General features: G+C 60.9%; 1 protein-coding gene across 3 annotated transcripts in view; it reads right to left on the reverse strand.

Annotated features, from left to right (window-relative positions):
* ZFPM1 (zinc finger protein, FOG family member 1) overlaps positions 1-13641 on the reverse strand; it is a 39765-nt gene that overhangs the window by 4326 nt on the left and 21798 nt on the right. For 2 of the 3 annotated variants that reach the window (XM_080410627.1, XM_080410628.1), the window contains 3 exons: positions 12884-12973; positions 3331-3464; positions 964-1066 (listed from right to left, as the gene is read on the reverse strand). In XM_080410627.1, coding sequence (XP_080266753.1) covers positions 964-1066; positions 3331-3464; positions 12884-12973 — 327 coding nt within the window. The remainder of the gene's footprint in view (positions 1-963; positions 1067-3330; positions 3465-12883; positions 12974-13641) is intronic. The other variant, XM_080410629.1, reaches the window with a different exon arrangement.

Raw genomic sequence — 13641 nt, forward strand, 5'->3', positions numbered from 1 at the left:
TGCTGCCTGCATGGCTCTGGGACCCCTGTCCCCTCTGTCCCTGTCCCCAGCTGCAGCTGGTGCTTCCTCCCAGCCATGGCTGAGCCCCAGCCTGCCTGGAGATGGCGGTGTCTGCCCGCGCCGGAGCGCTGCTGCCGGGCCCAGCTGCCAGAGCCTCCCCTCGGCCTGCACCGCGCTCCCGCTGCGCCTTGCACCCATGCATGCAGTAATGCCTGCACCGACTCCTATGTCAACGACCGCAGTAATGCTCCCGCTGCGCCTTGCACCCATGCATGCAGTAATGCCTGCACCGTGCTCCCGCTGCACCTTGCACCCATGCATGCAGTAATGCCTGCACCATGCTCCCGCTGCGCCTTGCACCCATGCATGCAGTAATGCCTGCACCGCGCTCCCGCTGCACCTTGCACCCATGCATGCAGTAATGCCTGCACCACGCTCCCGCTGCACCTTGCACCCATGCATGCAGTAATGCCTGCACTGAGTCCTACACCGATGCATGCAGTAATGCTTGCATGGAGTCCTATGCCAATGTCTGCAGTCATGCTTCCACTGAGCCTTGCACTAATGCATGCAGTAATGCTTCCACTGAGCCTTGCACCAGTGCTTGCCCCAAATCTTGCCCCAGCTGCATGCAGCAACACTTGCACTACTGCTTGCACCAGTATTTACACTAGCCGCTGCGTGCTGGGACCCTCCTCATATCCCCCAGCAGCTGGGGAGGGCTGGGACAGGGGTGCTGGGTCACAGAGGAGCAGACACTGCCCCAGCAGCTGTGGGGGGGCCATGGGTGCTGGCAGGTGTGGGCAGGCACCGGCAGCGGGCTGGGGGCACAGGGATGGAGGGGGGACAGGGACCTATCCCTCCGCAGTAGCACCCCTTCCCCCACCCAAGTGCCGAGGTGGCCATGCCTGGCCCCCCCAGCCCCCCAGCCCAGGCACGGGGACACGTGGCACTGGTACCAACCCTTCCTGTAGATCACGGCGTTGGCGTCGGGCTCTCCAGGCACGAGGGGCAGCCGGGACAGCCAGCAGCTCTCGTCCCCCAGCACCAGCGTCACGGGTGGGCTCTGAGGGCAGGGAGAGGGGGTGAGCACCGCGCCCCGAAACGGGCTGGGGTCAGGGAGCCGCGGCAGCCTCCCTCAGCTCATGCCCGGCTCTGCCTTCCCGCATCGCTAATGAATATTAATGAGCAGAAGGGGGGGGAGGGAAATTAATCTGCCTGATCCTCCGATGGCTGCCGCAGTAACGATATGAAATCTAATTATTCGTCCCAATATTTCTAAACCCTCCAACTCAGCCTGACAGTCGCAGCCGGTTGAGGCCTTATCACCGCCAGGAGCCGAGTGCTGGCAGCGTGATAAACCCCACGCGCAAGCGCGGGCAGGCGCTCGCACACACGCGCGCACGGCCCATGGTGCACCCGCAGCACCCGCACGCTGCTGCCGCTGCTGCGGGAACCCACCTGCCCCCAGGGACAGCGGGTGGGAAACGAGGCTGGGGGCTTAGGGCCCCCCTGCAGGGGAGGCGGGGATGGGTGCTGCTGGTGGTACCGGGCTGAGCTCCCTTGGGGACCATGGTGGCCCCTCCATGACCTGTGCTGAGGCCAGGAGGGAGAGGAGGGTCTCTGCAGAGCTTTTGCTCTGTGCGGGGGCGGGGGGGGATCTGTGGGTACCTCCTGATGGAAGGAGGTTCCTGCAGCACCCCAGGGTGCTCCCAGCACCCCAGGGTGCCTGCCCCAGCTCCCCTTGGTGGCCCCAGCCCCTGCGTCAAGCCCTTCCTTGTTCTCCCTGGAACAAAGAGGTCAGTGTCTCCACTCTGCACCAGCCCGATAACCATCGGAAACCCTATCTTCTCTGCATCCGCTGGGATGGTGTTATCAGGACGGCCCCATGCCCTCGCTGTCCCCCCGCCATGGGCATCACCCGAGGCCGGGGGGACACGGGGCAGGGATGGAGTGGGGGGACAGCCACAGGGCGAGCCAGCACGTGGGGCTCCATGGTCCCTTGGCACTGCTGGGCTGGTGACGCTGGTGGGTTTGCACACTCTCCTGAGAAAGGCTGTTTTGGGGGAGCCCCATGGGATCAGCTTGGGGGTGGGAAGGCATCTTCCTCCTCCTCTTCCACCTTCTCCTTCTCCTCCATCAGTGCAGCGATGGGCACGCATGGTGCTCCGTGCCACAGAGGCATCAAAGCCACCCGGTGTTCCCAGTTCCCACTAAAACCCCAGGATGGGATAATCTCCACATGGAAACGAACAGCAGAGCCAGGCAGGATCTGGGGGAGACCCCCTGCACGCCCCCCCTGCTGTCAGCAACAAAGACGAAGGGACCCGAGGGCGACAGCCCATATCAGGGATGGGGCTGCGATTCCTTCCTCGCTTCCCCAAGCAGAGATAGGGAGGGAGGCGAGTGGTGGAGGAGAGCAGGGCTGGGAATCATCAGCCGGGCTCGATAAGGGAGCTGCTGAAATGGGAGCAAAAATATTTAGACAATAAATGAAGTATCAGAAAAAAGCCGCGCATATCTTTAAGAAATCAATCATCCTGTACCGGGTGTCTGGACACATGGCGCCAACCAGGAGATAGGGAGCCAAACTGGGCAGATAAGGGTTAATCAAGGATTTAATTCGGCAAAGATAAACGGGCCTGAGCTAAAAAAAAAAGAAAAAAAAAAGAGAAAAAAAGAGAAAAAAAAAGAAAAAAAAAGAAAAAAAGAGAAAAAAAGAGCAAGCGAGGGAGGAGAAGGAGGTGGGGATGGAGCCCGGGTGAGATTCTCCAGCCTCAAAGATCCTGGGCTGGAGCTGCTGGCGTGCACCTCCGGGGCAGGGGAAGGATGTGACTGGGATGTGCGGATCCAGCACCCACAACACACCGCAGGGTGTGTGCTCACCCCGGTGCAGTGTGCTCCTGCCATGGAGAGCCACCAGCGCCCCGCGCTGTCTCCTCTCCTGCCCCTTCCCCATGGGCGACAGAGCCCTGGCGCTTTCTAGGCACAAGCAGAGCCCCCTGGGAGCAAATGTGGGGTGGGAAACCCAGAGACCACATCTCCTCTGTGAGGGCACGTGTACCACCAAGCAGCCTGCTTGCCTGCAGCCATGCACAGGAAGGGATGGGAGGGCATGGCCAGCATCCCATCCCTGGGCCTGTGGGGATGCTCTGAGCTTGGGAGTGTATGGCCAGGGAACCTCTTGGCCACCCAAACCACGAGATTCCCAGGGAGTCAGGAGCTCAAGCATGGAAAATCCCTTCCAAACGAACTCCTCTCCCCAAACAACTTGTTTCCTCAGGACTTTCCCTGCCACCATCCCTGGCAGCCCGCGGCAGTGCTCCTTACCATCTCGCCGTGCCCCGGCGATGCCGGCTCGCTGTGGATGCTGCCCTGGAAGGGTCCCCAGGAGAAGCCCTCGGGGAGGCTCCTGCGGGCTCGCACCTGCCTCTCCCCCTCCTGCACAGCCAGATCCAGCTCATCTGTGGGGAGACAGGCACAGCATCGGCATGATGCCCCCCAGCCAGGTCCCTGGCCTGCACCAGCCCCAGGTCCCTGCAGACATGGGCACCCACCAGGAGCTGAGTGCTGTGGGGCTGTGTCTGCAGTGGGTGGGTGGGATCTGGCCACTCGCTGGGGGGTCCGGGCATGGCCCGGGGGTCCAGGCACAGCACAGTGGCGGAGAGGAAGGAGCATTTCCCATCCCGGCACCCAAAGTTGCAGAAGCTTCAGGGCTTAATGGCTTTGATTATCTGATAAGCCTCTGGTTTAATGGGTTAGATAACATGTTAATACGCTATGAAGGCTGCTCTAAAATGTTTTAACTGTGCCTTTGTCTTTCGGAGCGCAGATAAGATGGCAGGTAACCAATACGGAGATGGATGTGCGCTGGCTGCCCCTTGCTGCACAGCACGAAGGGGCCAGACACTGCTCCCCCAAAACCAAGATGCTCCCCGAGGACAGCGAGCCAAACACTGGGCCACCAGCGAGGCAGGGTGCCCAGGGCACCCATCTGCAGCCAGGAAGGCTCCTAACTCCCCAGGGTGCTCTGGAGAAGAAGTGGGATCCCCCCACCATCATGCCAGGGAAAAGAGCCCCCCCTAAGGCCATGTGCCCAGAGCCCTGTCCCTCGAAGGCTCCATAGCAGATGCAGCTGGTGCCCAGGTCCCGTGGGCAGGGAGGAGGCTGCACTCGTTTGAAGGCAAAATTGCTTTCCGAGCTGGGAGCGCGGGGAGGATAAAGCGATCCCATGGCTGCGGAGATTGAAATCTGATGTGTTTATTAGCTGGGCTGACATCTGGATCCTCTCGACGCTGGGGTAAATTAAGGTGAGTGACTGGAAGTGCTGGGTGGTGAGCACGGGTTGGCAGCACCGGCGATTGCTGGGTCCAACCGCCACCCACGGGTCCCCTCCATCCGCTGAGGAAGCCCTGTGCCGCCAAGGATGTGGCTCTGAGTGACATCCCAGCGGAGCAGCCAATCCCCCTCAGCAAAACCTGCCGGGAGGTGGGCTGGAGAGGGGGTCTGTGAAGGTGTTGAAGGTCCCCGAGGTCTTTGGGGTCACTGGACTGGTCCCCACGCTTAGGCACATGCCACCCTCCATCCCCGTGCCCGCAGCCTTCAGTAGACACAAGGGAAAGACGCGCTCTGCCCGGCCGGGGTGCAGGCAGGGCTGCCTGCTTCCCCTTCCCACACACCTTGGTGCTCTCAGCCGGGGAGCCCTTGGTGCTGGCCCAGCAGCTCCAAAAGCTGCCCTGGCCGCGGGGATCCTGGCTCTGTTTCTAGTTGAGATTTCATCCCTAGCAAAGTGGTTTTGGGAGTGAGCACAGTGCCAGTTCTGGCCACCCTGCATCCCTGGCATGCCCTTTCCCCGCATCCCTGGCATCCCCCTGCCTGTGCCCCCACCAGGTCCATCCCAGGATAGGGAGGAGGAGGAGGGCTGGGACATTTGAGGAGCTGATGGGATTTACTCCCAAGCACCAACTGATGATGAGGAGGGGCAGCAGCAGCCCCTCGACTGGCTGGTCCCTCCCGCAAAGGAGCCGGGGAGCAGGCAGGGAGCAGGATGCGATGATCAGCGGGGCCTCGGCGCTGAGCTGGGCAGTTGGACCCTTGCACGGTGCACACTGCCCCATGTTCCCAACACCTGGCTGACTCCCAATGTGCTGGGGTCCCTCCAGGATGCAGTCTTAGCATCCCAGGCTGCCTGCCCTCACCCCCTCAGCTCCGGAGAGAGGACAGCGAATCCCCAAATCCCCAGGAGAGCCCCAACAATGGTGGTGGCTCCTCGCTGGCTTTGCCACCCTGTAGAGTCTGGCTACTTTTGGGGAACGGAGCCCAACCGCCACGTCCCCTCCTGTGCCCCCCCTTTTGCCCCTCCTTCCCCCTGTCTCACTGGTAATCAGCGGCGTTTGGGTCAGGAGACCATGTCTCTGAGATAAGAGCGTTCGCCTGACACTTCCCATGTCAGAGCACTTCATCTTCTGTGTATCAAACCCCAGCAGAGAAAACACGCAGGCGCTGATAAAGAGAAAACCGTTCCAGACAGGGGGACAAAAATAGTGTTGCCGGAGCTGGCCCCGCTCCCCGCCAGCACCCGATGGCCACGGCACCGGCCAGTGGCCCAATCCAGCAGTGTCACCCCAAAGATGTGGCGGTGGGGTGAACCCCAGCCAGTGGTCCTGAGCAGTTCTCTGTCCCAGTGGGTGTCCCTGTGCCCGGCTGGGGATGCTGCCGGAGCCCCTGCGGTACTCGGCTGCACCCACATTCATACACCAAGGAAAAAAGAGAAGGAAAACGGTCATTTTTCAAACTAAGCACACGGCATTGCTGTGCTTCTCCCTTTGGCACGAGGAAAATGATGCTGAGCCGGGATGGGGTGACCTGGGAGATGCTGTTTGCTCACGCTGCCCGCACTTGGGAACAAAACCCGAAGTGAGCGAGCTATGTCCCCGCGTGGGGACAACCACACAGCATGGAGCAATCCCCATCCCTATGCTCCAAAGGTGCCGGATTCAGCCACATCACCCTGCCTGCAACCTGGGAAGGTTGGGAAGAGCTGGTGCCAACCTGTGGGGTGCCCCAGGTGACCCCCAGCAGTCTCCCTGGTGAGTGGAAAGGAGCAAAGTCCATGGGCGCCAGCCCTGCTCTGGTGCTGCCCTCCCCGCGGGATCCCCCCCGGCAGGTGAACACCACCCCGGGTATCTCGTCTGGCCATCGGTCCCTGGCCAGGCGGTGCCCCGCCGCCCACCAGCCCCGCCGTTATGTTATCGCAGGAGGGTTTATCTCCGGATCATTAACCAAATTGGGCAGGGACCCGGCTGTTTGCTTTGGGTTGCAAAGAAAAGCGGCGGAAAGGAGTGGAAAAAAGCCCCTGGTGAGCTGGGTGCACCTGCTCAGCGCAACAAGGACCCCAGTGCTCTGCCTGCTGCTGAAACACGGGGTGCTGGGGCTGCTCACTGCCCCCCCCCAGGCCGGCAGCGCCTGCTCACCCAGCACTGCACCTCGGCTTATCTCCCTATCGAGAGATTTCAAAGAAATAGGCTGAGCTGTGCTGGAGAGCAAAGATTAATCCTGTCATCACACCACGGCCACGCATCGGGCGATTGATGGCTGAGAAGGCATGGCTGGCACCCGCGTCCCCGGGGACCCGCAGGGCACGTGGGGAGGAAGCCTGCGGGGTCGCATGGTGCCAGTGAGGCATCACCGTGCAACACGGCTGCATCTTCCTCCGGCATGGGGTGAACGGGGTGTGATGATGATGAATTCCCACAAGAGCCTATCCGCAAGGTGACCCACAGCACCCTTACAGCCAGGGAAATAAACAGCACCACGGGTGGGGATATGCCAGCTCCTGTGGCCGTCCCGTGTGGATGCTCCCGAAGCGCAGACACATCCATGTGCCCACATCTGCTTTCCCTGCAGGTGGGAGTGAGCAGGAGGGAAGGGCGGCCCTGGGCCAAACCTATTCCATCCCATCCCCAAGCAGCTCCCGCATCCCCTCGCCCCAACTGCATCCCTGTGACTTTAATCAAATCCGAATGAACCGGCTCTGCCCCTCGGCGGGGATCTGGGCTCGGAGGTCCCCGCAATGTTTGCAGCTGCCTGGATACTATCTGGATAAGTACTGCTATCGGGGTGTCATGGGACCATGTCCCAGCACCAGCCATGCCGCGTGCCGCTCCTATTAATACAGCGTTCTGTGCCTGGCCCTGGGGGCTGCCAGCCCTGGGGGCCACAACCCCGCGTACAGCCCCCACCTGAGCCCTGGTGACGCAGAGCCTGGGAGAACGGGAATGAACTGGTGGTCTCTGCTCCCATCCCAGCATGTGCAGGATGTCCCTGTGGCATGGGAGCCCCCAAGGGGGAGGGAGGATGGATGGATTGATCCATCCATCTATTGGTACCCAACCTCCCGTGGCTCTCCCAGTCCTGCTCGGGGAAAGCCGAGCTGGAGAAGCCCCGACTCCCCCGGCAGCCGCCCTGGCTCGGCCCCGCGGTGTGCCCCAGCTGCTGTTTTTAGAAGCAGCGAGTGCACGGCGGAAGGAATAAATCCTGACAACTCAACTAGTGAAATGATGTGATGGCACCGCTCCGATAAGATGGAGGGAGCCGATTGGGAAGAGTCTTAAGCTGTGAACACGCAGCATCTCCACTCTTCACCTCCGCTCACAAAGGGAAATCTCTCCAAAGGGGCTAAGGAGATTATCCCAGCTTTGCCGTCCCGGGTGCTCGAGTAATCAGGGCAGCCTTGGGGACGACAAAGGAGCGAGGAGGGTTTAAATTCAAGCCTTGCTGGGCTCTGCCTGCTTGGGCTCAGCCTGGGGTTGCTCTGGCCGTGCTGCCGCAGACCGAGAGGGAACAGCTGTGGGAGAGCTGGGCTGCCGCTGGCTCTGCCCCCTGCTTTGGGGTACAGGAGGGCACCCCACTGCCCCCGCGGGGTGGGAGCTGGGGGGGGGGAGACTTCTGCCTTTATCGCTCCTGCCCATCGCTTGCAATTTATTGATTTTTTTTTGACAGAGTACAACAGCAAATCTTTATCGGGCTGAACCCTGCCCCTGGTTAATGGAGGAGCTCTGACCTACCCCGGGTGAGCAGAGCGGGCACCTCCCGGCGCCTGGGCAGGCCAGGGAGGGGGCAACGGCACCCAGGAGGTGTTGAACCCCAAAAGGTCTGGGCACCCAGCTTGCCAGCTGTGCACCACAGCTGGCAGGCACCGGCAGCAGGGCGGGCACCAGCCGTGCCATGCGTCGCCTGGGGATCGCCCTTCCCGTACGCCCCACGTAAGCTGGGGTGCCCTGCCCCAGCAGGATGCATCCCGATAAGCCTCCCTGGGATGTTTGCATTCGGGGTGTTTCTATGCCCTGCTGGGATGTGGCTCTCAGGGGGTCCCCATCCCCAGATATAAATGGGAGCTGTAAGCACCTGCAGTAGCATCAGAAAACGCTCAGGGAGGATAAGGAGGAGGAAAACTTCCTGGCTCCCCCCAGGGCTGCCAGGGGTGGCTGGACCCTTGTGCCAGGGACCCCCTGTCCCTGCTCTGTCCCCACGCGTGGGGCTGCTTGGACCCGCTGGCTCTGCCCAGGCTGGTGCCAGGCAGTGGGTAGGGGTGTGCTGGGGGGGCCAGGAAGCCGGGTAGGGGGGAGGAAGGGGAGCGAAGGGGCCCCCGGAGCCGATGCAGAGGGTAGATATCCCCTCCGGAAAAGAGGGGGGACCACATGGGGGGGTCACTGCCGCAGTGCTGGGCAGGGCCTATCTGTGTGGGTGGGAGGACCCCAGGGGGACAGCACCTAGACGTAGGAGAGGGGTCGGGAGCTCAGCTTCGAACAAGCCCTAAACCCCACCAGTCCTCAGATCCAGAGTGGCAAGGCAGCAGTGACTGACAGCTGTCAGTCACCATGAGCCTGGCAGTGTTGCCCTCAGGGCTCTCACCCCAAGTATGCAAGACATTCTTCTCCTTCCCAAGGGAAAATGGAAGGGAAGACAGGGATAGAGCAGGGGATGCTGCTGGCATGTCAACAGCCCCCAGCACTGCCCGACGCAGCAGTGTCCCTGCCAGGCTATGGGAAATGCTGGTCTGGGTGTCCCCCCATGCTGGCAGAGTCCCCAAACCAGCCTGAGCATCCCTCCACCCCAGCAGTGTCCCCAAACTAGTCTGAGCATCCCTCTGCTCCAGCAGTGTCTCCAAACTGGCCCAACTATCCCTGCACCCCAAGCAGTGTCCCCAAACTGGTCTGAGCATCCTTCCACTCAGCAATGTCCCCAAACCAGTCCGAGCATCCTATCGAGTGTCTCCAAACCAGCCTGAGCATCCCTTTACACCATCAACATCCCCTAACGGTCCTCAGCATCCCTCCACCCTGCCATGTGCCCGGAGGCTGAGCTGAGGGCAGGGATCTGCAGGTACAGACCCCAGTAGGGATGGGGTCCTCTTCAATGTCCCCAATCCAAGACAGGTGCCACCACTGGGACCATTCCCATTCTGATGTCAAATATGCCACTGCCTTTGGTGCCATGACGTGGCTTTGTCGGACGCAAGCCAGGTAGGGGGTTTTCAGGGCCTTGGGGGACCCCCTGACTCAGGGGGGTTACTGTCCCGAACCCCAACTTCTCCCTGTCCCCCAGCAATCTAACACAAACACAACTATCTGCTGCTCAGCCCGGTTCCCAGTGATAAAAAGAAATAGCTGGAATAATTTTTCCCACCCACACATACCAGGGTGGAGGGGAAGGGGGAGCAATGGGGCAGATGCGGCGCGGGGCCGGCCATCCGGACAAGCCGTCCCTCCTCATCATGCCCTGCTCGCCCTGATAATAAACCTTGAGGTTTGCAGACAAACTCCGGGCAGCCAGAGATTATTCAGGCAGGAGTCGTGGCACAGATAAACACAACTGAAGGCGAGCGGGAGGCGAAAGGGAAGGGGGAGGCAGGGGGGAAAGGAAAATAAAAAAAGTCTGCAGTTTTAATTAGATGCACCAAAAAAATAAGAAGTTGCTCCGTCCCGTCCCGGTACCCTGCATACAGGACTTGTGGTGAGGATGGATTTTGGGTTCACGGCTGGTGCTGGGAGAGGTGGACCCTGTGCCATGTTCTGTAATTAACCCAGAGTCATCGTTACCACCCAGGAGCAATTAAATAAACCCCAGAGAGACGAGCTGGCAGCGGGACATCGGGGGCTCAGCAAGGTTGAAATCTTGGTGGAGACCCAAATAGTGATGCTGACGCAGAAAAGGGGAGTGACCTGCTCTTTCAGGGAGGGTGGTGGGACACGGCCACAGGGGGACGAGGCAAGAGCCACCCCTGGGTCTGGTCCCATCTGCTCCATCCTTTCCCTACCAGCGACCCACCGGTGTCCCCACAGGGACAAAAGCAAAAAGCTTCATTCCACCTTGCAGAAAGGCAAGTGCCGCCAGGGCTGCCCCGGGCTGCAGCCTCCCAGTGGGGATTCGCCAGTGCCTCGTAATGCGGTTGAGCAGCCTGTCCCTCAGCAGGGCTCTGCTCTCCTCTGTTCCCCTGTCCCAACATCACCACGTTTGTGAAATTTGCTGAAGCTTTTCACCTTATCCCTCTGGGAGAATTTGCCTGACTTGGTGAGGCTGGTGGGCAGCGATGGGCACGAGGGGACAGCCCTGGGAGGGGAGCTGGAGGCTGCGGGTGCTCCTGGAAGCCTTCGCTACCACCCTGCTCCTGAGCAAACAAAAATGGGTGGGAAAGATGGAAACCTGAGGCATGGCAGAGAGCCGCTGGTGAGGCTGCAAGGAAGGGCTTGGGGGAATTTGGGCAGGATGGATATCCCCTCTCCAGCCCCACCAGAGGATGAAGTGGCTGGCCTGGGTGGGCACAAAGCGTGGCCACGCTCCATCCCGCGATCCCATTGGGAAGCACAACCGAGGTGTCCCAGCACCCCGGCACATCTGTAAAGGCTCCCAAGTCGAGGATTACATTCTCCAGCTCCCAGGGATTTGCATATCAGCCAGGCACGCAGCAGCCCCCTCCAGCTAACAAGGTCATTTCAAAGATAAAACAAAATACTCCTTCTCCTGTGCCGGCATGCGGGGCCAAGGAGCCCCACGGCGAGGTCCTGGCACGCTGCATCCCCGGGCTGCCAAGCCTCTGGCACAGCGATGCACCTCGGGGCAGCAGATTTGGAGACCCACAGGGCAAAACCATAGTGGGGGTGACCCAGTAGCCCCCCAAAAAAGGGCCAGGGGAAGGTGAGACCCCCGCAGGGCGCGAACAAAGGTGCCCGGAGCAGCCCGCTTGCCCCTCCCGTGTCGCGCCGCATCTTCGCAGCTGCCATTGCTGACATATGGCGGATCCTGCCAGATAAAAAAGAAAATTCAGGCTGCTCAGAGTTTCCCTTTTCGCCAGCTCCATCCCTGATAAGTGCAGAGCCTGCAGAGCGCCTGATAGACGGGCTATCGTGGCGGTTGGTGCGAAAGGAACACCCTATCGCTGCAGCATCGCCGGACCGCCATCAACTCCCAGCCACACAGAAATTAATACCACTCCAATTACCAGAATAGAGATGGGCTGAGAGAAGGCGATAATAAAATCTCTTTTACATAAAGAATGCAAATAACCCGCTCTGGCGAGGGAAGAGGGGGAAGGGGAGGCATGGCCAGGGTCGAGGCTTCGTGGTCCCTTTTGGGGAGCCCGTGGTTGACGGTGCTGCCAGGATATGGGGCTGCGCAGTGCCGTGAGCCCCGGGGCACAGGGACACCCCTCGGTTTGGCACCGCAGCCCCTCCCCCCCCCCCCGGCCCTGCCCTGGGATGCCAGTGCCGGAGCGGGGAGTGCAGCGGTGCTGGGGGCAAAGGGCTGGGGAGCAGATAAGGAGGAGCCGGGGGCGGCCTCGCAGCTCCTTCCTGCTCGGCACGCAGGAAGGGCTGGGATATCAGCGGAGCCGCGAGAGCTTCCCCTTGGCTGGGGCGGGAAGGAGGAGCAGGGCCATGGCTCCTTGCTGGGCCGTGGGGATTTCGGCAGCTGCAGGAGCATGTGCGCTGGCAGCCGGCCTTTCCCAAGGCCTCTCCATTGCCCAGCCCAAGTGGGACGCTGATGGCCTTAGGGACACACCAGGATCCCCCCCGTCGCGTCCATCATGCAAGGGTGACCACTGTCCTGCATCAGGGTCACCCCTTCCCATCACCCGCTGCTCCACGGGGCTGCTCCAAAACCAGATCACCGGCATCGCCCAGCCAGGGGCTCCCTGGGGAGGAGCGGGCTGGGGGCGAGCGCTGCCGGCACCAATGGGGCCCAAAACGCAGCACATCCACCCTTGGGGGTGTCAGCTTCCCCCGGTCCCGTCCCCATCCACCTGCTGGGTGCCGTCCCCAGCAGACTGGCACCCACAAACCCAATCTGCACGGCGGAGCCCGACTGTAACCCCATCGGCGGGTCGGTTTGGAGATAGCAGGGTGATAGGGCGCGGGGTACCCACACGGCGTGCCTGGCCTTGTCGGTGCCAGCGGCCCTGGCGCGGAGATGCTGAGAGGGAGATAGACAGCTGTATTTGCTCCTTGGGGGTTTTGATAACCATCATAAAACCACTCGAGCGTCGCTGTTGTGGTTGCCAGGATGTTTGCAAAGTGCCCACGCGAGCACGGGGCAATGCAGGATGGGGTCCAAACCCTCCCTGCGCTGGCAGCGCGATACCAGCCACGGTGCCGACATCCCTGCGGCTCCTGGCTTGGCTTTTACCATCCCAACAGCAGCTTGGGGGACAACAACCATCATCTCGTACCTCCTTTCCCAGCAGAAACGGTATTTTTTCACTTATTTGCAGCCTGTCTAGCTCCCAGTGCTTCCAGTCCTCCTCATATTGCGTTCTGCAAGAGGCTTGCTCCAGCCCGCGGTCCAGCTGGGATGGAGCAGGATGACTGGCTGCACAGCGGGGACTCACCTGGCCCATTCCAGGTGTCCGGCTCCCGCGCGTTTTCTCCAGGATCCGGCTTCTCCAGCTCCTTCGGACTCTCCAAGGAGTCTCTGGACTCTGCAGCAAGAGAGGGAAGGCAGCAGGTCACACGCAGGGAATTTCAGAGACTGGCATCCCACAGGGGTCAGGACCACTGGACTAGCACCACCACGGGGCCAGGATGCGTGCAGAAGGGGATTCACTCTCACGAATGTCCATGGGGGGGGGTCTCCTCGAAATCCCTGTGTCCAAACCCCCCGGCTGCCCAGTCATGGGGACCCCACAGGATGACTCATAAGGACAGCCAAGCCCACCCATCCATCCTCCCCAGGGATTTCCCGAGCCACCCTCAGACGGCCACCCACCTCCCACCCCGCTGAACCCCCCCCCTACTTCTCCACCATCCCACCCATGGACCCCACGTCACCCGGTTCAGCCCCACTCCCATCACGGCTCTATTTGTGGCGTATTCATAGCAACTTGATAACAATTATTTTCTCCATTAACTGCTGCTGGAGATGCAGCTGATAAGGCCTATCTGCATATGACAGTGTGGAAGATTAGCGCCCAAAGTACATGTTTGCCTTTGCGTCCCGGGCGGATAACCAGCGCGGAGCCCAATCGATCGGCGCCAGAGCGAACACCCAGGGGTGACGTCACCAGCATTGGAGATTATTAATACAGGTGATAAGCGGAATGATTAACATCAAATAAATCAATCACCGGGTATAAAAGTCCTATTATTT

The sequence above is a fragment of the Falco punctatus genome, assembly GCF_963210335.1.
Source record: "Falco punctatus genome assembly, chromosome: 14".
NCBI classification, from domain to species: Eukaryota; Metazoa; Chordata; class Aves; order Falconiformes; family Falconidae; genus Falco; species Falco punctatus.